The sequence below is a fragment of the Callospermophilus lateralis genome, chromosome 4 (assembly GCF_048772815.1).
Source record: "Callospermophilus lateralis isolate mCalLat2 chromosome 4, mCalLat2.hap1, whole genome shotgun sequence".
Classification (NCBI taxonomy): Eukaryota; Metazoa; Chordata; class Mammalia; order Rodentia; family Sciuridae; genus Callospermophilus; species Callospermophilus lateralis.
The window spans coordinates 49,037,839-49,059,697 of record NC_135308.1 but is presented as its reverse complement, the minus strand read 5'-3'; the positions used below and the strand labels follow the sequence as shown (position 1 = coordinate 49,059,697).

At 39.8% G+C, this 21,859-nt stretch overlaps 1 protein-coding gene across 1 annotated transcript in view; it reads left to right on the top strand.

The window, feature by feature from the left end:
• Positions 1-15,500, top strand: part of Ikbkb (inhibitor of nuclear factor kappa B kinase subunit beta) — a 48,423-nt gene extending 32,923 nt beyond the window's left edge. The window contains exons 11-22 of the mRNA XM_076853802.1: positions 447-641; positions 2,144-2,258; positions 3,311-3,434; positions 4,014-4,165; positions 4,353-4,414; positions 5,434-5,543; positions 6,670-6,719; positions 6,824-6,923; positions 7,128-7,275; positions 10,375-10,502; positions 13,072-13,162; positions 14,160-15,500. Coding sequence (XP_076709917.1) covers positions 447-641; positions 2,144-2,258; positions 3,311-3,434; positions 4,014-4,165; positions 4,353-4,414; positions 5,434-5,543; positions 6,670-6,719; positions 6,824-6,923; positions 7,128-7,275; positions 10,375-10,502; positions 13,072-13,162; positions 14,160-14,225 — 1,341 coding nt within the window. The 3' untranslated portion in view covers positions 14,226-15,500. The remainder of the gene's footprint in view (positions 1-446; positions 642-2,143; positions 2,259-3,310; positions 3,435-4,013; positions 4,166-4,352; positions 4,415-5,433; positions 5,544-6,669; positions 6,720-6,823; positions 6,924-7,127; positions 7,276-10,374; positions 10,503-13,071; positions 13,163-14,159) is intronic.
• The last annotated feature ends 6,359 nt before the right edge of the window (positions 15,501-21,859 follow it).

Below are 21,859 nucleotides of genomic sequence, written 5' to 3'. Positions count from 1 at the left end.
CTGCTGGGTCCCCTGGTGGGACATAGCAATTCTGACAAGATTTGTGGGAGGACATAGTAGGTCAAGGGCCAGCTTGCTGAAAGAGGAAATTTAGGCTTCCCTGACAGTCTTTCCACAAAAGAGGCTGACAACTGAGCTCACTGACCTTGACAGTTAAGTCCTCACTGTTTGCAAACACTGAGCTCTTTGACCTTGACAGTTAAGTCCTTATTGCAAACACTGAGCTCATTGACCTTGACAGCTAAGTCCTTACTACATGCAAACAGGAATACTAAAGACTGGAATGTGGAAACCTAGCACCCAGCCTCCCTTCCTTAAGTTAGGCCTTTACTTTGTGGGACTGGGAAATGTTGGGAAGTGGAAGATCTCCACAAATAGATGGGGATCTGCATAAAGACTGTTGTTTTTGTTTTGTTTTTTAATATAACATCTGAGTTGTGTTGTAGCTGGTTCATATCTTGAACATGGTCACGGGCACCATTCACACCTATCCTGTGACAGAAAATGAGAGTCTACAGGACTTAAAGACTAGAATCCAGCAAGATACAGGAATTCCAGAAAAGGACCAGGAGCTACTGCAAGAGGCAGGTCTGGCATTGATCCCCGACAAGCCTGCCATTCAGTGTATTTCAGATGGCAAGGTGAGCTCCTTGCTTCCTGAAGATTGCCCTATTTTCCCCTAACTTTGTCTCCTAGTAAACTAATCACACTTTTGGATTGCTACTTTACTGTATCAAATAGACTGTTAATCATGCATTACATATACCTGCCTGCTTTTTTTTTTTTTTTTTTTTTTAAGTTGGGGTATGAGATCTCCTGTGTGGCTTACTAGGAGACACACACCACTTCATGCTTGACTTGTTGTTTCCAGACCAAATTTGCTTTCTTTTTAAAAGTATTTTGTTTTTTAGTTGTAGTTTGACCCAATACCTTTAATTTATTTTAATGTGGTGCTGAGGATTGAACCAGTGTCCCACATGTGCTAGGCAAGTGCTCTACCAGTGAGCCACAACCCCAGCCCCCCAGATTTGCTTTCTTTTGCCTTTATTGCCAAAATGATTCTCTAGTCTTCTGAGTAACCAAAACTATTTATGATTACCTGTGTGTATAGAGCTGTTAGGTACCTTAGTGTTAACCACCTCAATGTGAGACATGGTCCCTGCTCATAAAGAGCTTATAAACTAACTTATAGTCATTGCATGGGGAAGTGTACAGTGAACTTCTAACTGGACAGGAAAGTTAATCAGAGAAAAAAATAGAATACAATGTATTGTAAATAAGATTTAGGTTCAGGTTATTTTTATGCTTGATTTTGGGACCCCCAAAAGACCACCAGAGACCAAGATCCATGTAAGCAGCAAGGAGGCGTTTATTGCAAGCTAGCTCCGTCCTCCCTGCACACACAGCAACTGGTGATGCTGAGAGGCCCCGGGTTTGCAGCAGTTTTATATACTCTTTGGGGAAGGCAAAGACTTTACATATATCATAGCATCTCTTAGCAAATCATCACACACTGCAGGAAAATCATAAAACAACTCTAAAACATGATTTGTACATTCACTGGAGGGAACAAGTTGGGTAAGGATGATTGGTTAGTACAAGAGGGGGATTCGTTTGAACTGATTGTTTTAAACCACGAGGGGTGTATGTGCTGAACTACATGGTTTCCCAACATGTTATCAACCACCATAAACTACTGGGAGGGTCATCTGGCATCCCAGGTATTTTCCCTGTCTCATGCTGATTGGTGGTTGCTAGGGGGTTGCTATGGGTCCCCACCTAGCCTGATTGAGTCAGGGACACCTGGTGCCAAAGATCTCTCCTGTTATTTGTAGATAAACAACTCAGCAGAGTGGGTATGTGCCTAGGAGTGCTCTGGGGGTCTTTCCAAGGACAAGGGTCATGCCCCCTTCCTTGGACAGGCTTTGCTCTGAAGTAGAGGCTGGTTTCTCAATTATGAGGATAAAAGGAAAGATGAGTATAAGCTGGAGTCAGGAAGAAAATCATCATACCTGCTTAGTACTTGGGGCTAAAGATGATGCCCTTGATGAACAATGGAAGGTGATCCAGAACCTCTCATGATTAGCTGGGAAATGGGAAGGTTGGATCCACAAGATCTCATTCTGTTGTTACCTCTTTGCAGCTAAATGAGGGCCGCACACTGGACATGGATCTTGTTTTTCTCTTTGACAACAGTAAAATTGCCTATGAGACTCAGATCTCTCCACGACCCCAACCTGAAAGTGTCAGCTGTATCCGTAAGAACATCATTTGTTTTTTTTTTTTTTTTTTTTTTAAAAAAAAGATCAGTTGTAATATATGGATGAAGGCAGAAGAGAGAGACTTGAACCAGGGGAGGGAGCTACATAAAGGAAATTCATTTACCCAGTCCTACGGGCAGCTTTCTTAACCTAGGATGTGAAAGGAGTAACATAAGCAAAACAAGTCAAGGAGATTATCAGTTAATTTCAATATAATAGAGCTTTAAGCAGAGGACAGAATACTGCATATTAGCCATTTTAGTTATTTTTGAAGTTGCATTTATATTTTAGTAACTAATGTATATAAATGGTATCTTTAAGAAGAAATATGAAAGATTGAATATACCATGCAAAAATAAGCCAGCCTCTCTTTCCAACTCCCCAGCTTGTGAGTTCCCCTTCCAGGAAAACTGCTGCTATCAAATGTTTGGATATCCACCCAGGGGTATTTTTTCCTCACACACCACTGGTAGTACCCTTTTCACATAACAATTTATTATATAGATTTTTTTTCCCTATTGGTACATACAGAGTTGTTTTGTTTTTTAATAGCTGTATAACATTCCATTGCATGAGCGTTTAATGAATAATTTTACTCCCATCTCCCCAACAAACATACATATACTTAGATAACAGACTGGCGGTCCAAGGTCTTAGAGATCTCTAGGTTTCTTGCTAGTTTAATTATCTCTAGTACTGTTAGCTGATGCAGTGTTTTTATAAAACTTCATGAACCTTAAATGTTGTGAACATAAAAGAGTTTCTGTTGAAAATATGTGGGCCTCTGTACATGTGAACATGCCTTTAAATGGTTCACAAAATGGGTCTTTAAATCAAATCAGTAGCTGTTTATTAACCATCTGGTACATGCTTATACTGTGAATAGGCTACACAAAAATATTTAAGATAATAACCAAGCATAATACCAAAAAAGTTATGTAATAGTATAATAATTATAAAAATTTTTTAAATACTAGTGATGTTTCAAAGCAGGATGTGGTTCTTTGCAGGAGAGTTATTTTCTGACAATTGTTCATCTCTTTTTCCAGTTCAAGAGCCCAAAAGGAATCTCTCGTTCTTCCAGCTGAGGAAAGTGTGGGGCCAGGTCTGGCACAGCATCCAAACCCTGAAGGAGGATTGTAACCGGCTACAGCAGGGACAGCGAGCTGCCATGTAGTGCCAGACATTTTTTTAAAATTTAATTTATTTAAAATTCCTTGGTGGCTTTGGCTCTAAGAGAGGTGGCTGAGGCAGGGACCCAGAAGCAACTCTTTTGAGAGACAAGAGGGAGACACTGGTTTGGATGGGTAGGCAGTGGTTGGGTGGGCTAGCTGGAGGGAAGCCCTTTTCAACCTGATGAGGTGAGTGTGGTCAGTATATGCAGCAGGATTGCAAAACTGAGGGTTGAGTTGGCTGAACTGTGGACAGAATTTGGAACTCAGGGAAGCTCATTGCAATTTGGGTTAGAAAAACTCCCCTGATTATTATACTGGGTTACAGATGCTTTCCCCAGTTAAGAGAGTTTAGTTTATTGGCTGTTTGTATATAATTCTAATTTTGGTGCAGAACCCCATGTATTGCTAAGGACTAGGAAATTGTCCTTATGGTTTTAAGTGGCTTCTTTAATAATAGTGATGATTATTATTATAGCAGGGACCTCCCTAGGTGTTTGAGGGGGGTTTGTTATTATACAGGAAATGGTATTTGGATCCCAAAGGTGCTCCAAGGTTCTGTTTCTTATGGTTCCTACAGGATGAATCTCCTCCGGAATAACAGCTGCCTCTCCAAGATGAAGAATTCCATGGCCTCTATGTCTCAGCAGCTCAAGGCCAAGTTGGATTTCTTTAAAACCAGCATTCAGATTGACCTGGAGAAGTATAGTGAGCAAACCGAGTTTGGAATTAGTGAGTGTATTCTGCAATGAGTGTAAAGAAACCCTTCCTTCCTTTCTTTTTCTCCTTTCATTCATTCAATCATTTTTTTCCCCTTAGGTTTCTTTTGTCCTTTTATAATTAAGTTGCTTACTTCTGTTTTGGTTTTGTGGTGTTTTTGTTTTTCATTTTTTTTTCTTCCCAATTTTTGTTTTTCCAGCATCAGATAAACTTCTACTGGCCTGGAGGGAAATGGAACAGGCTGTGGAGCTGTGTGGGCGGGTAGGAGACTCATTTTAGGTTTCTGTTCTTGTGATATGAGTTAGGCTTTGTTCTACCATTTCCCACTTTCTCATCAAACACCGGTTGATCTTTCATGTCAGAATTCAAATTTCTTTGCCACGCCCTTTCTCCTTAACCAGACTTGTTGGAAAGAAACTGATAGAGTACCCAATACAAGAAGCTCTACTGTAGGCAGACTCAAGGTAGACACCAATGTTTCAGATTTAAGTAAAGAGCAAAATATCGAATGTCCTTGAAAAACCTAGATCTCTTGTTGTTAGGAAAGGAATTAGATGAATGATCAACACACCCTCTTGTTAAAGTTTTTGCCTGATTTTGTTGGTACATGAAATCCATAAGAAAGGAAAGGTCTTGGCAGAAAGTTTCAGGACACTAAATCAGATGCCACTGAAAAAACAGCAATTGTGGAGTCAATGGAATGTGACTCAGTAAACCTTGCATAAATCCAAGACCCTGGGCTCCAAGGCTTTCCTACTATCTCCACCCTGTGCACTTGGATGAGGACTTTCACCTCTGTTCCTTGATGTCTGTTTTTAAAAATGAGTCCTGATGAGTTTAAATTTGTTTGGAAGTGAATATCATATAGACATTTCCTTATTTGGCATTCACATACATCATCTATGAAGTACATGAGTCCAGGCCTTCACACACATGATGGCATTGGGATGGACAAATGGAGAGAAGACAAAGTAATGTGCATGGGGCATCTTCTTTGTGCATACTTTATCTTTCTTAATCTCTAAAATGGCCCTACTGGAATTCTTTTTATGGAAGAGGAAACTACAACTCATGGGTTAAATAATTGCCCATGGGTCACCCAGAGGTAGATGTGAGATCCAAACTCCGGTTATTCTGACTCCAGAGTCCATATTCCTTCAGCCAGTCACTTGAAAGTTTCCATTGAGTTTGGAGGTTCTCCCTCTGGCAACCCAAAGCAAACCTTGTTCTTCAGAATGCTTTTCTTGCATCAGTTGATATTAGTGTAGCTTTTTCAATAGGAGAATGAAGTAAAACATCTGGTGGAACGTATGATGGCATTGCAGACCGACATCGTGGACTTGCAGAGGAGCCCAATGGGCCGGAAGCAGGGGGGCACACTGGATGACCTGTGAGTGCCACCTGGGAGAGGACCAATTCTGCTCCCCCATACTGATACCCCTGCCCAAGTTTCTGGTTGTGTGTTAGTGTCATGTCAGGAGGCTTGGTAGAATCAGCCTCCTGCAGAGCATGTTCCCCTGGTGAATCATGTCAAGATGTTCCTGAGATGAGCCAGGGGAAATCACCATCACTCTGAATTTCAGTTTCCAAATCTGTTAAATAGTAGGGAAAACTGTCTGACATCACAAAGTTTTTGAGGATGCATTCGTGAATTGTATATAAGAAGCAATCTATAAAGATCTATAAAATGCAAGTATCCTTTACCATTGTATCAGACATCACTGCGCATCCTGCCTACCGTGGCTCAGCTGTGACTGAAAGAGCAGGAAGAAAAACGGGGAAGGAGGAGCCTGGCAAATCTAGGAGTTTAGATCTAGACACGGTTCATTTGAGTCTTCATTAGGTATTTGGCACTGGCTCCAGGAGGGGATGAAGCATACAGGCAGAGCATCCTACCTGAAGAAATAACATCTTTCCCCTGTGTGCTGACAAGAAGGAAGCAGGCAGGCAGGATCAGTGTATTAAGGACTCCATGGCTGAGCTCAGTGTATTTCCTGATGCTTTTACTAGGATTCTTGAGATTGAAAAATCTGAGCATCAGAACTTTAATTATTTGTTCCATATTTTCTCTAATTCTTTTATTCTCTAGTTTTAAAATGAGAATCTTCTTTTGAGAACATTGCCTGACCTTTGTTAGGGGAATGGGGTAAGAATTTATGTCTCCCCTCGGCTCAAATTTTCAAGGGTAAACATGTTTTCTTGCTCAGATCCAGGGATAGCACCTGTAGTCACTACTGTAGAATTCAAGTGGAAGAGGAATTCAGAAGGATAGAGCCAATACTGCTTCTCTTAAGATTTGCTCTAGTGATACCTTGGGGATATTTGAATTGGATGATGAAGGCAATCATTCACTTACCACAGATATTACCAGAAATAATAGTCTTCTCCAATCCAGAAAGACATATCATCATTCTTATGTTTGTAAATCAGTATTTCTGCTGGCAGGAATTAGCAACCAAGACTTCCAGGGTTCCTATTTGTTCTTGAATCTAAACAGAGCTTTCTATATATTTCAGAGAGGAAGAAGCAAGAGAGCTTTATAGGAGACTAAGGGAAAAGCCGAGAGGTAAGTGGTATGGGGGCCTCTGGCTCCTTTTTAATCTCATTTTGAGGCGCTGGTACTCTGCCAGGCACCTGGAGCAACTATGTTACTACCCCTGTCTTTCCCAGACCAACGAACAGATGGTGACAGTCAGGAGATGGTACGGTTACTACTTCAGGCAATTCAAGGTTTTGAAAAGAAAGTGCGAATGATTTATACACAGCTAAGGTACGAGCCCTCTTTCCTGCTAGAGGATGGAATATAGTGCAGCAGGAAGGCCATGGGTGAGACCATTTCCCTCACTCTGATCTGATTTGCTTAACAGCAAAAGAAGCTATCCACAACTACTAGTTGGATCCGTATTATTAGGGGTGATGTTCTGCTTGCTCCAGCCCAAAGCCCACTTGAGTTTTTCGTGTTTGTTCTTCACAGCAAAACTGTGGTTTGTAAGCAGAAGGCATTGGAATTGTTGCCCAAGGTGGAAGAAGTGGTGAGTCTAATGAATGAGGATGAGAAGACTGTCGTTCGGCTTCAGGAGAAGCGGCAGAAGGAGCTCTGGAACCTCTTGAAGATCGCATGTGTGAGTCAGCCCTTGGCCTGCCAGCCACCTCCCTGCTCTATGCCACTGACAGCATTCTGCTAGGAGAGCCACAGCGTCACCAGCAGCCCTCCTTAGTTGCCACTGCTCTGTTGTCATCTCTGTGAAATGGAATGGGCAGGGAAGGGAGGACTAGGTGGGGAGGTGAGAGGAAGGCTTGTGCTGGTAGTTTTTATTTATCCTAGTGACTGCCTTAATTACCACAACCCAGTGGCTTCTAACAACAGGGCCCCTGCAGCAGCTCCAAGGGAGAGACCTGCCTTGCCTTTTACAGCTGCTGGTGGCTCCAAGTATTCCTTGGCCTGTGGCCATGTCACTCTGGGATCTGTCTTCACATGACTCAGTGTCTCCCATCTGGATGTCCTTCTAAGGACACCTGTTACTCTATCTGGATTACACTGAGCTAGTACAGAATGATCTCATTTGGAGGCCCTTAATTATATCCGTAAAGACCCCTTTTCCAAATAAAGTCACATTTGCAGGTTCCAGGCATTAGGACTTGGACCCACATCTTTTAGGGCCACCAATTAAAAACAGCCTGGTCAACCCTCATCTGGGTCTGTGGTGCTCTCAGCATTAGGGCCCAGACTTTCTGTGCATACCATCTTAATGCAACTGTGATTCCATCGAATCCACTTGGGGCGAAAATATAAAAATTTAAAAGCCAGAGAAAAGAGAAGAGCCAGCAGGGATGGGGTTGTGGCTTAGTGGTGGAGTGCTTGCCTGGCACATGTGAGGCACCGGGTTTGGTCTTCAGCACCACATTAAAATAAATAAAGGCATTGTGTTCATCTACATCTAAAAAAAAATAGTTAAAAATAAAGAAGAGACAGGTAAAAGTTGGTTATGGGAGCCAGAGCCACTGGGAGAGTGACCCAATCAAGAAAGGCTGCAGAGAGGCTGGAAAGAGAGCAATTTGGTTGCTAATTCCTGCCAGCAGAATTACTGATTTACAAACATAAGAAGCTACTAGTAAGTAGCTTCAAGAGCAAAGGGAGGAGGAAGGGTAGATGGTTGCTTATGGTGGGAGCAAGATACAAAGATGGTGCTTTTCAAACGTCTTAGAGAATAGAGCATGTTTGTGGGCCAAGCAGAAGACAGTATACCAGGAGATCCTTAATCAGAGAGAGGTGGGGGACAGTTGATTAATCTGGTCCTGAGACCCGAAAAGAGTTAGGATCAGGAGCAGTGTGATGGATTTGCCTTGGAAGGTGTGAGCAGCATTTTCTCCTATCAGAAAAATGATAAAGAAAAAAGGAGGAGATAATCCAAGAAGGAGAGAGAAGTTGAGGTCTGCACAGGTGATAACTTGACCTGCCTTCTGCATTCTTTGAGTGCTACTTGCTCAGCAGTATGATGAAAACTGGAGATACAGTGGGGACAGGGCATGACATCTGCCCTGGGAAGTTCATAATCTGGCAAAGGCCATGGACAAGGACATGAATGAGAACAATCTAGAGCAAGAAGTGCTAAAAAGCAGCTATAGCTGTAGTACGCATGAGCAGTAGTGTGAATGGAGGGGAGGAAAGCCAGCTTTCATCTGAGAGGTGAGGGAGCGACAAGAAAGGCTCCTGATGAGTACATAGGAGTTAGGTGGGGGAATGGCAGTAAGGACATTCCAATACAGTTGGATTGCTTCATTGAAAGCATAGAGGCCTGGAAGAGAGTGGTGCATTCTGGGTGGCAGAAGCAGGTTGCAGTGGTGTTGGAGAAAGGGTTTCACCAAGAATGAAATCTGGGAAGGTCAAGGGTTAGCTCATGTAAGCCACCCTGTATTGTCAAAGTCTAAGGAAATATAGCAGGATTTGTTCTTCCCTCATATCAAAGAACACAAGTATGAAAACTATATGATCCTATTTGGGTTTTATGGGAATCACTCTGGTGGCAGCTGGAGTCCAGATTTGGCACTCTGTCAAACCTCAGTACTCACTATGAGGGGCCATGCAGTGGTGGGTGCACAGGACCTAACAGGAGAATGTTAGGAGCAGATTGTGTAGAAATGATCTGCCACCCATAATTATAGACCCAGGGAAGAAATGAAGGAGTAGGTGGTTGATTGGCCGGGAAGGCACAACAGATAGATAAGGGCAAAGCTAACATACTTGAGGAACTGGGATTGTGACTCAGAGGTAGAGCGCTTGCCTAGCATGCATGAGGCACTGGGTTAAATCCTCAGCACCTCATAAATATAAAATAAAGATATTGTGTCTACCTATAACTAAAAAATAAATATAAAAAAGTTAGCATATTTGAAAGTCTGGTTAAAGACAACCTCAATGTTTAGCCAGAGAAGAGTATAAGCTTAGAAAGGTCTCCAGATTGACATCTAGGGAGAGACTGTAGAACTGCTGCCTCCAATGAGGGTAAGAAGCAGGGATGGTGAGTGTAGAGCAGATGGAGGAGGAGGTGTCCAAAGACTCATAGATGTGCCTGAGGTGCAGAGAAGATGACAGTAGGTCATGTTTACAGTAGATCATATCCACACTAGGTCATGTTCACAGGCTGCATATATGAAGAGGTGCAAAGAGCTGGAGCTAGAGCCACTGGCTGACCCCCTGCTTGAAAGGGCAGTGGCTGCATTGCTCCTGGAATTCAGAGCAGCTGCATTTTCTTCTTAACTCTACTGCAGATTGTGCCGTTCACACAGTTTCCTATTTTTGTGTGTCTCATTCTCCTTGGAAGAGTAAAAATACCTTTCTTTTGTTTAAGAGTACTCCAGGAATCAAATTAAATAAAGCCTGCAAATTCAGGTGTTCAAGTTCTCTATATTTAGAGTCCTTTTTCAAAAAGCATATATATTGATACAGAAACACCTTTTTCTTTTTTTTTTTTTTTTTGGTGCTGGGGATTGAACCCAGGGCCTTGAGCATGCGAGGCAAGGCAAGCACTCTACCAACTGAGATGTATCCCCAGCTCAACTTTTGAGGCATAATGCAATATCTCCAGCTGTTGTCACGGATAGAAATGTTGACTGGTAGTTTCTAGGAATAGTTATGGTGTCTTGCAGCCAGTTGTCTCAAGAGGAATGTGGTACGAATGCCGAATTGGTTTTGTTGACTGTTTTGGGGTTTTGTCCTTCAGAGCAAGGTCCGTGGTCCTGTCAGTGGAAGCCCAGATAGCATGAATGCTTCTCGACTTAGTCACCCCGGTCAGCTGATGTCTCAGCCATCCACTGCCCCTGACAGCTTACCTGAGTCAGCCAAGAAAAGGTAAGTCACAATTAATAATGCCTAGTGTCACATTCAGGGCATATCAGGAGACCATGGAAACGGAAATTATGTTTATCACTGATAAACATCTACTGGTTTTGTGCATGCTTCTCTTTGTTATATATGCAAGGCCTTTACAGTGACAAAGGTGATTCATATTTTACTCCCATAGTCCCTTGGAACTTGCCCACTAAGTAGTTTCCTTGTCCTAGGTGGATTACTAATTGTTTAGTGAGGATACAGTTCTAGTCAGTCACATATTGTTACATATAGTCTATCAACAATCATCTCTTCTTCAAAACCATCTTCCCTTCGCACCTGGGTTGTCTGGCCTCCTCCATCCCATTCACCTACATTTTGAGTTAGCAAGTTACTATTTTTCTTCCCAGGGCCTCTCTTCATCTCCCATTCATCCCTTCTTTTCCTTCCTTTTTCCTGAACCACTTCAATGGAATTCCCAAACAGAACATTTCAGCCCTTTTCCTAGTAAGGCTTTCTGCTTCTGCTTCCTATCTGTTACTGCTGCCTAGACTTTTTTTTAATATATTTTTTTCAATTGTTGATGGGCCTTTTATTTATTTACTTATTCATATTCGAAACTGAGAATTGAACCTAGTGCCTTGTGCGTTATAGACAAGAGCTCTACCACTAAGCTTCAACCCCAACCCTGGTGCCAAGTATTGACAAATACTATTCTGACCAAGTAGTTACTTTAACAATGGCTTCACATTCCATTAACAGTGGCTTCACATTCCATTCTAGATCAGGTCTGAACTTTTTCAGGCACTTGCAAGCACCTCATTGTGGCTCTTGGGCTTATCCACTATCCCTTACAAACTGCTTGCACTAGCCAGTTCTTAAAAAATCCCATCCAGACCAGCAGCAGCAATAACATCCAGGTACTTGTTAAAACAGTAGATTCCTGGGTTCCACCAAAGCTCTGAAACAGTGGTGGTGCCTAGGAGTCTGTGTCTTACAAGCTGTCTGGATGATTCTGCTGCATGTGGAAGAATGAGAACTGCTGTCCTTACTGAGCAAGCTGTCATTCCTCAGGTGCCCTTCACTGTGGTCGTCCTCCCACACACTGGGCACACTGTTTTTCTCTGCTTTCCACCTCCTTCAAAGCCTTGAACATCCACACATGCCCTGCTCCCTTCTTAGGATTTATTTTCTAGTTCAGTTCCATAGGCATTTATTTAGCACCTTCTGTGTGCTTATCCCTAAGTACTGGAGATGGTTAAATCAGTTCCTGTAGGCAAAACCGTAGGCATAGAAAATAAAGTAATGATTGCCTAGGGTTAGTGGGGAGGAGGAAAGGACTGATTGATAACGGGTACTAGGTTTCTTTTAGGGGTGAAAAAATGTTCTAAAACCAATCATAGTAATGATTGTTCAACCCTATAAATATACTAAAGCCATGGAATTGTTCACTTTGAACAGGCACACTTTGTGGTATATAAATTATATATCAAAATGTTTTGAAAGAATTTGTTCTTGTCCTTGGGGAGTTTGTTGCCAGTTTTGGTATTTAATCATGCACAACCTTAGATTCTTCATTATGTCCCCTACCTCTTGTGAACTTCTGGAGGACTGCAATCTGGTCACAGGTCACGTGACTCTCTGAGCTGATACTGAGCCTTTAACTTAGCTAGAAGTCCTGTAGATGAGCCTGAGCACAAATGTGCTGGTTCCTTCCCACCCAGGATTTTGTTCTTTCCCACCAAGTTTTACAGGGCAAAGTAAATTCCAGGGCACCATTGTCCTATACTTGGTGTTTTTCCTCCAGTGGTATTCTTAAAGTTCAGAAAATTTGTACTGAGAGCATAGAGATTCTCTGGTCTCTCCATGTCATAAAGCAGAGGTCAGAAAAGGACAAATGGTTTGACAGAATCTCCTTAGTCTCATGGTGGCCCATTCATGAAAAGAAACATGCATTTCTTACTATAGAAAAGAGAGATCAGTTTCAATGAAATAATATCCCAGAACTATGCATTTCAGAGATCAAAAAGAACTGTGGAGGGCTGGGGATGTGGCTCAAGTGGTAGCATGCTCGCCTAGCATGTGGGAAGCACTGGGTTCGATTCTCAGCACCACATAGAAATAAAATAAAAGATATTGTGTCCACCTAAAACTAAAAAATTTTTAAAAAGAACTGTAGAAACCCAGGGAACTGTTTACTCCCCTCCCCCCACCCTTTCTTTCTTTTCCATTTCAAAAACTAGGAAATAATTTACTTAAGAGGATACCTTTAGATTTTGGCAATTTGAAAAGAATTCAGTATAGCTATCTAGTAAGTCAAAAAGCTGTTTTGCTTTATTAATTAAACAGATCTATTTACTTTTTCCCATTTTGAACAGTAATACTCATGACTGGATTTGGGCTTCTGCGAAGTACTTAATCAGATGAATGGAATCACTAGAAAGTGACATGGTGTTAAGACATTTAGGATCAAAATAATTGTTGCGTCATTCAAAAAATAGTGTCAAAGGTTCTTTAGCATATTTTCAACTGTAGTATTAGCTTCATAAGATACTTATGATCCTTTCTAATAATTGATCATTATCTTTAGTGAAGAACTGGTGGCTGAAGCACATACTCTCTGCACCCAGCTAGAAAATGCCATGCAAGACACCATGAAGGAGCAGGACCAGAGTTTGATGGTAATAGCTTGTGGGAACTCTATCTTTTCATGCCCTTTTTTCCTATAGCAAAAGAGAAAACGAAAAGGCAACCCAACATTAGCCTTGGTCTCAGTATGTATTTATGATTTTCTAGTACTTTTTTGTGATTCATAATAATTAATGGCTATTGATTATTGCATGTTTCTAAGTACATTGTGTGCATTATCCTTTTTAATCTTTACAAGACTGAATCCTGATGAGGAGGCAACATTATTCCTAGAAGATCCTGCCCCACCTTGGCTACTATTGCTGAGCAACTGTGTTGGGTGCTGTGCTGGATTCTGGTGACAAAACAGCAATTTCTCATGGCTCTGTACCTTAGACACTTAGCTTAGCAGTAGGCAGTACTGATATGAGGAAGCTACATGAGGAAAACCCAGCCAAGATAGAGAGGTACATTAAGACAAAACTGAAATCACTGCAAGGATCCTAAATCTTTCCCTTAGATGTTTAAATAAACCTTTTCTGCTAATATAATCATTTGCTAACTCTTCCCTAACTTCTAAGAAAAATCAAAGAGGACACTACTGCCAGTTGTAGTCGTCTCTGATTTGTTCAAGTGTCCTCCTTTGTGGGAACTTTCTGTATCTCTTATTTCTCTTCACCTCCTGGAGCTGTATATATATTTTGATCATTTCACTGTTACTTGACCTCTGCCAGGAGAGAAGCGTTTCTCATCAGGCCATTTCCTCTTGTGAGATTGGAAACTTACAGTTGAGGTGATAACTCTCAGTATTACTTTACAGTGAGTATGTAAGTGTTGTGAGCTACTAGTAGTACTAAAATTCTTTTTTTAGTTTTCATAGGGCTTTGAGCTGATACAAAAATATTCTGCATGGTTTGAATATGTAGCTCAGTTCAAGAGTGCCCTGCAATAACAGGACTGTTCCTGACAGAAGGCTTTAAACTTACTTTGAAATTGCATCGGTTGCCTCCTGAAAAGGAAAGAATGTCTAACATGTGTATTGATTTGCAGGCTCTGGACTGGAGCTGGTTACAGACAGAGGATGAAGAACAGAGTGCTTTGGAGCAAGCCTCATGACTGGGGGCCTAGACCACCTGACCTGCCACTTTCCTACAGAGGCTCCTGTGGTATTGACGTCCCAGTGCTCTCCAGCATCTAGATGGAGATCTTACTTCCCCAGCATCTGTGTTTTTCACCCCGGACCAAAGTTGTGGCCCTCAGCAAACCATGCCAGTACCTTGTCTGTACACTGGAAGTCCTCCATTATAGAAGCCCAGTAAATGTTGATACCAGTTAAGTTTTCAGGGAAACAGAGCCTCAGCAGCTACTTCCTCTGCTATGAAAAGAGTGCTCAGAGTATGGTTTGCCACACAGACCACTGGACAGATGTCTAACTTGAATCTTTTAGAAATGGTACTTGGTGCCAGCCTGCCCTCTTCTGACTTCTCCTGAGCTCCAGGGAGGCCTTGATCCACTGTCCCTTTTTATGTTACAGCTAAGACTTCGTCTGGATTCAGCTTCTCTTAAACAGACTTTTAAATCATAGGTTTGGCCAGAACCCATCTCTGTTCCTTTTTATTTCATTGCTGCTAAAAAAAGTTTTTACCTACTGCATCGTGGTCATCCCCCTTTCAGCAAGGTTGTAGTAATGCCAAGCCCCCATTGTCTGCAGTCCTTTCAGCTACAGAGTGACTTCCGAGGGACAGGATGAAGAGCTACTACCTTCTTTTGAGTTCCAAAGATGACCTGGGAGTAAGTTATCCTGGAGAAGAGGGAAAGAAGAAAAGGGTATCGGTCAATGACTAGCCTACTGACCTTTTTAACCTTGTAAAAAATGTCTCTGTGTGGTGGTGGGGTAGGGGTGTTTCAGCCTCTCATATCATCTAGCAGTATTATTAAATTAGTTTATTTTATAGTTTCTTTATTTTGAAACGTGACTGAAATACTTAGACTGGATTCTGCAGTCCATTTCTATAATACCTATGGTTAGAATTTCTGAACTCAACATCCAGCATAATGGAAAATTTTATAAAATTGAATATTATCTGGATCATAAACAATGTTGTAGCTCTGCTTCAGCATTTCATAAAATGATTTTATATGTAAAAGCAAGAAAAATGAATTCAGATGATCATAAACAGGTATGTTTTGTTGGTTAAAAAAAAAAAAAAGACTTAAAGTAGAGGAATTTCATGAAGTAATTTCCATGGAGATAGTGTGAGGCAAGTGCCTGGTCAAATAAGTTTAGGAAATTCTTCATGCTTAAACTACTTGTTATGGAGATTTGCTCTGTATACTAGTAAAATCTCTGAAAAGTCTTATAATAAAGGAACTGGCTTAACTTTAGGTAAATTTATTATTGACCAGTGTCATTTGATCATAGAATTTCACCCCTCCCCATGTGTGTTTAACATTAATATCCAAAGGATTTATGGTTTGAGAAAGCATGATTTTGGAAATCTTGGTTAGGGACATAGTGGGAAATAAGACAAGAAACCCTGGGACAGGAGGGAAGGCTGGGTTAAGGGCTGTGGACTTGTTTCATAGGCAATTAGAAATCATCAAGAATTTTGAACAAGAAAATGACATAGCCAAAGCAGTGGTTTGAAAAGTTTGTCATGGGCCATTCTAATTAAAAAAGTGAAAACCCAAGAGTTAAGACTTCTTTTTCCAAAAAGATGAAGTAGATATGCTTTTTCTTTTTGTTAAGTACAACTAAAATCTTTGGACATTATATATGAGCAAATATAAGAAGGTAGAGGGTAAGGCAGACTGTATAGGGACCTTGGGATTTGAGGAATGACATTGGTAGTGAGTTCTTTGGGTTTTCTCTTTCATATATCCCAGATTGGGTGCTGGAGAAGCTAGCTAATGGGCACAGACAAAAAGGTCCCAAGAAAAGCATGCTCTCTTTTTTGAGTTTTCCTGGGGCTGCTATAACAAATTACTACAAATTGCCTGGCTTAAACAATAGTAATTTATTCTCACAGTTCTGAAGGCTGGACTTCTGAAATCAAGATGTAGACAGGACCATATCTCCTGTGTAGGCTCTAAAGAGAAATTCTGTTCCTTGCCTCTTCCAATATCTGATGGATCCAGACAATCCTGACTTGTGGCTGCAACTCTGATTCAAGAATATGTTGCCACAGCCTCCTCCATATCTCCCCTGTATATAATTTATGATAATAGTTGTCATTAGATTTAGGGCCAATTTGGAAAATGTAGGATAAGTACCTCCTCTCAGGATTTTTATGCAGTCACACATTTTGCCATGTGAGATAACATTTACAGGTTCTGGGGCTTTGGATGTGATTTGGGGTCACCCTTGGATCCCCTGAATTCATGTCTGTCAAACATCCCCAAAAGTCTACCAATTACAGAATGAACTCTGAGGCCATATTCTCACCTAAATATCAGCTTAAAAGTCCTGAATTTCATCATCTCAATCAGGTGTGGGTGAGATTCAGGCCAGTTATAATCTAGGACAAAATTTGTCCATCTGTGGACCTATGGAATTAGGAAACAAGTAATCTGCTCCCAAAATACAATGGTAGAATAGGCATATGATAGACATTCCCAAACCAATAAGGAAAAATGGAAGGAATAATGAAGTCATCAGTCCCACCAATTTTGGATTTCAAGCAGGGCAAATTCCATTATGCTTCAAGTTCTGTAAATTGGTTTCTGGCTCTGCCTATTAGACCTATAGCAGCTTTGTTAATCTTTGCATGTGTGCTCACCGTGGCACCATGGACTACTTTATGTCCATAGTGGCTCCACAGACTTTTGATTCTGCCACAGAAACTTACTAGGTCTGCATCCATTAACTCTGTATCTGCTCAGCCAATGACTCTGCCCTTAAAATTATTTTTCCTTTCTTCACCCCCACCCCACCCCAGAAAGACAGCATGCTTGCAGCCTAATAGTTTGATCAGCCCATTTCCTGCCTGTAGTTTTGGAATTTCACTAGCCTTTCCCTCCTTTCATCCTGTGTCCCTTTAATCTAAGCTGATTTCTGTTGATAACACATTCTCAAAAATAATGTAGGTCTCCTGTGTATGTCATGGAGTTCCACACCATTAGACAAGAGGGCCCTCCACATATTTTCCAGAATAATTCCATTCCTGACTTTTACTGAAATGGTTGAGTGGGTCATATGCCATGAGTCATATGCCTAATCTCTTCTATGAAAGTTTGTCCAGCACACCCTTGACTCTCTCTCCAGGAGGGCACTTTCCCAGAGTGAATTTTTGAATTTTAGTTTTGCAATCTTGGTAGGCCAAGGACATCCCAAGTAATCAAGTGCTGATTCTTTTTTTTTCTTTTCTTTCATCTTTTTTAAAAATTCTTTATAGTTGTAGATGGATAGCATGCCCTATTGTTTATTTTTATGTGGTGCTAAGGATCAAACATAGTGCCTCACACATGCTAGGCAAGTGCTCTGCCACTGAGCCCCATCAAGTTCTGGTTCTTTTTTGCTTAACAATTCTTCAATTTATCTCATCCTTTTTGCATTTTATTGTAAGCAGCAAGGAGAAGCCAGGCTGTATTGTCAGTGTTTTGCTTGTGAATCTCAGGCGAATAACCAAATTCATTACTTACAAACTCTGCTTTTCACAAAATCAGAACACAATTCAGCCAGTTTACTTCTCTATATAAAAAGGATAATCTTTCCTTCAATTTCCGGTAATGTGTTTCTTATTTTTTTCTGAGTCCAACTATGTTTGTTTGTTTGTTTCTTATTTTTTTCTGAGCCCACAATAAAAGCAATGACTTAACATTTGTATTTATTTGTTATAATTGGTTATACATGACAGTAGAATGCATTATGACGCACTGTACACAAATAGAACAAAACTTCTCATTCCTCTGGCTGTACTGCTGAATCACACCAAGAGTATATTCATTTCTGTAAATATTTTGTTCATAGTAAATGTGTTCTTCAAGATGATAGAAACTTTCTCGACCATGCTCCTAACATCCTTCTCAGTCTTCATCATCTGTCTTTAACATCTGTATTTCTATCAACATTATTCAAGGCAGTCAAGACTTTTACTGTCATGTACCTTAATATTCTTCATCTTCTATTCATTATATAATTCCAAAGCTACTTCCACCTCTTTGTGTTATAGTACATGTCATAAAGCATCCTATTCCTTAATACCAAAATCTATCACCTTTCTAGTTTTCTATAATAAATTACCTCAAGTAGGTGACTGCCTCAGCCTCTATTGTTTACTGCCTCCTATCTATCAAATATCCCCAGTGTGTCTTTTATCATGATACTTGTTAAGATGGTCCTCCTAAATCTTTTATTACAAATTTTGTTGTATAAGATAGTATCCACTTCTTTGCTGCAAGTCACAAATTCTGAGAATTAAGATGTGAACATATCATCTTGGATACCACCATTTAAATTACTACATTAGCCATAAGACCAGGAGAAAGAATCTTAGACAATGACTACTCCAGCCGAATACCACAGCAAAAACTGCTGTTTCTGCAAGCAAAGGTCAAACAAGGAACTTTGACTTCCATACTCATCAGATTGTTATGAAGAGTCCCCATATCTCCCACAAGGATGATGACAAAAGAAGATCAACTGAGGAGCTAGGATTTACATGTCTGCTAGATGCTAACAAGTCCCCTTCCACATGGTATCAAGGGAGACTACATGGTGAATGGCACTTTTAACCACCCATTAATTGTATTAATGGAGACATAGTTAAGAGAGTAAACTCCCACATCTTTCTAAGTATCAAGGAACTCCTGCTCCCAGTTTTTGTCAATGGAGTTTTACTGAACTCTGCTGCCATCAATGAGTATATCCAACAGACATTCCAGATGGCAACAGGCAGATTTCCATTTTCACTTGATAATAATTAGATGGCATTTTGTCTCCCTTGATAGAACAGTGCCAGAGGAAACCTACTCAGAAGATTTAAATAAAATACAGAGCTACAAAATCTAAAATTCTAAAATCAATTCATTTTTGTCATGTGTCTATATATTTATTCAGGTCTTCTTGTAAAACTTCTAAATAGCTGAAATATTTTACCCATATAGATGTTGCACATTAAAAAAAATTAACTCCTACACACTGTACTTTTGTGACTTATGTCATTTTGTCAATATTTTTTATTTTCTATAATTTTTTATTGGTTTTTAGTGGTAGAGGGGAATAAATTAATGTTAATAATCCAGTCATGAGGTACATTTTATTATAAATTAAACACATTGATTATGTAATTATATATTATTTTAATAGTTTATTTTAATTCTATTATCTATATAAAAGTTACTCTTCATGGCAAATATGATTTTTTCTTTTCTAATCTCTTTGATGTTTTATTTCTCTTTCTTGTCATTGTAAGAAAATTTCTGTAAATATTTAGATCTCCAGTACTGGTTGTACAATAGTGATGATATTGGACATTCCTGTTCTCCACTGAAACCAAAATTACATTACCAAAAAGGATGATTACCATAGGCTTCTGTCAGATAGTGTTTATCAAGTGAAAGATGTTTTATCATATTCCATTTTCTGAATCCTGTTAAGATCATAAATTCACTTGAACTTTATCAAATGCTTGCTTATGATTATTTTTAAGTTCAGTTAGATAATATTTAGGATTTTTACATTTATTTTTATATCTGAAAAGGGCCAACATTTTTCCATAAGCTCCAAAATAGAATGAGTTTTTTTATAAGTTTAAGGAAAATGCTGATTTTTTTCCTAGATTGATGCTCAATATTTTTAACTTTATGTTGATGTCTCACAAACCTATATTTCTTCTTCTTTTTTAAATAAACCTATATTTCTATTCCTAAACTTCAAATTTCTGTATCTAGTCATACCAATCATATTCAAATACCTCACCCAAAACTGCTACATCTGTAATTTTATTTCAGGTAATGAAATTGCCATCTCATAGCCAGAAATGAATGATTGTGTCAGTCAGATTTCTGTCACTATAACAGATACCTGAGAAAAATCAACTTATAAAGAGAAAAGGTTTATTTTGGTTCACAATTTTGGAGGTTCCTGTCCAGGACTGACTGGCCCCATTGCTTTAGGACATGGTAAAATAGCACATTATGGCAGGAGTAGATGGCAGAGTGAAATCACTCACCTCGTGACCAGGGAACAAAGAGAAAAAAAAGGAAGACACTAGGATCCCATACTCTCCTTTGGGGGATGATCAAAATGATCAAATGACCCCCAGTGATCAAAAGACCTTCCATTATGCCCCCACAAAATTTCTACCACTTCCCAAAATGCTTGCTTATGATTATTTTTAAGTTCAGTTAGTACTTCCCTGGGCTTTTGGCAAACTTTTAAGATCCATACAATAGCCGTGATCATGCTAGCCTCATTGCATTTTTTATCCTCCAATGAATATGAAGAGAAAACTGGCAAGAAATAAAATTAGAGGGTAGGCAGGAGATGAGTCATCTTAGACCTGCGGGCCACAGAAAGGAGTTTGGTTTTTATTCTAAGAACAGTGAAGGGGTATTTGAATAAATGTAAGATATTTTTTGCATTATGTCTTTAAAAATCACTCTTGTCCTATTTGATGAATAGTCTGTGCAAAGAAAAGGGCAGAAGCAGGATATCCATTGATGATAACTATGGCAATAGTTCAAGAGACCATGCTAAACCAGACTTGCATAGTAGCAGCTGAGGTGGTGAGAGGGAATCTGATTCAGAACAGGCTTCCCTTCATATTCATGGGGGATTGGTTCCAGAAACAAAGTCTCCAGATGCTCAAATCCCTTACATAAAGTGGTAAAGTATTCTCATAGAACCTATGCACATCCTCCCAAATATTTTAAATTATCTTTATATGCTATATACTGTTGTGTGGTTTAAGAAATAACAAGAAATAAGTTTGTACACGTTCAGTTTTTTTTTTTTTCCAAATAGAATCCATGTTTATTTGAATCTGTGGATGTGGAATCCTCAGATACTGAGGGCCAGCTGTGTTCTAGAGACTGAACAGACAAGAACTTGCTGATAAATTGGATGTGGGGTATGAAAAGAAAGCAATTAAAATGATTCCTGGGGTGTTGGCCCGATGACAGAACAGATTAAAATGCCATTTACTGAGATAGGCAAAATTTAAGGAGAAGCGAGTAGGGTAAGAATCAAGAATTCTTTAGAATATTTTGTCAGTTTGATGTGTGAGCTCAAGGGAGTGGTTAGGTTAGAAATATAAATATAGATGTCTTCAAGCTACTCATAGCATTTTAACACTAGACAAGGTGAAAAAGCTGCTTAGAGAATCAAGGCCTGAGCTCCTTTCCCATTAAGGGCGGAGAGTCTAAGAGGCACTAGGAACCTTCATGTACATACATGGCCCCTGAAAAATGGCCAGAAAAGAGGAAGGAAAACACAGAGTATGTGCTATCTTAGAAGTCAATTGAAAACTAGTTATTTCAAAAAGAAACTAGTTAAATGAATCATATATAGGTTGTCTAAGAATATTGGGAATAATTTTCCTTGTATTCTCTAGTATTGATTTTTAAAAAGCAGCCATAGTATTCATATAAAAAATTTTCACACAACTCCCTACATTTGTAAATTTGGAGGTAAATAAAAATGCTTTTATTTAATGAAGGATAGTCATTCTCTCGAACAAAGTACTCTGAATATAGCCTGGCATATCAATATTTAATAGGAAAAATATGAATATGGAAAAAAACTAGTC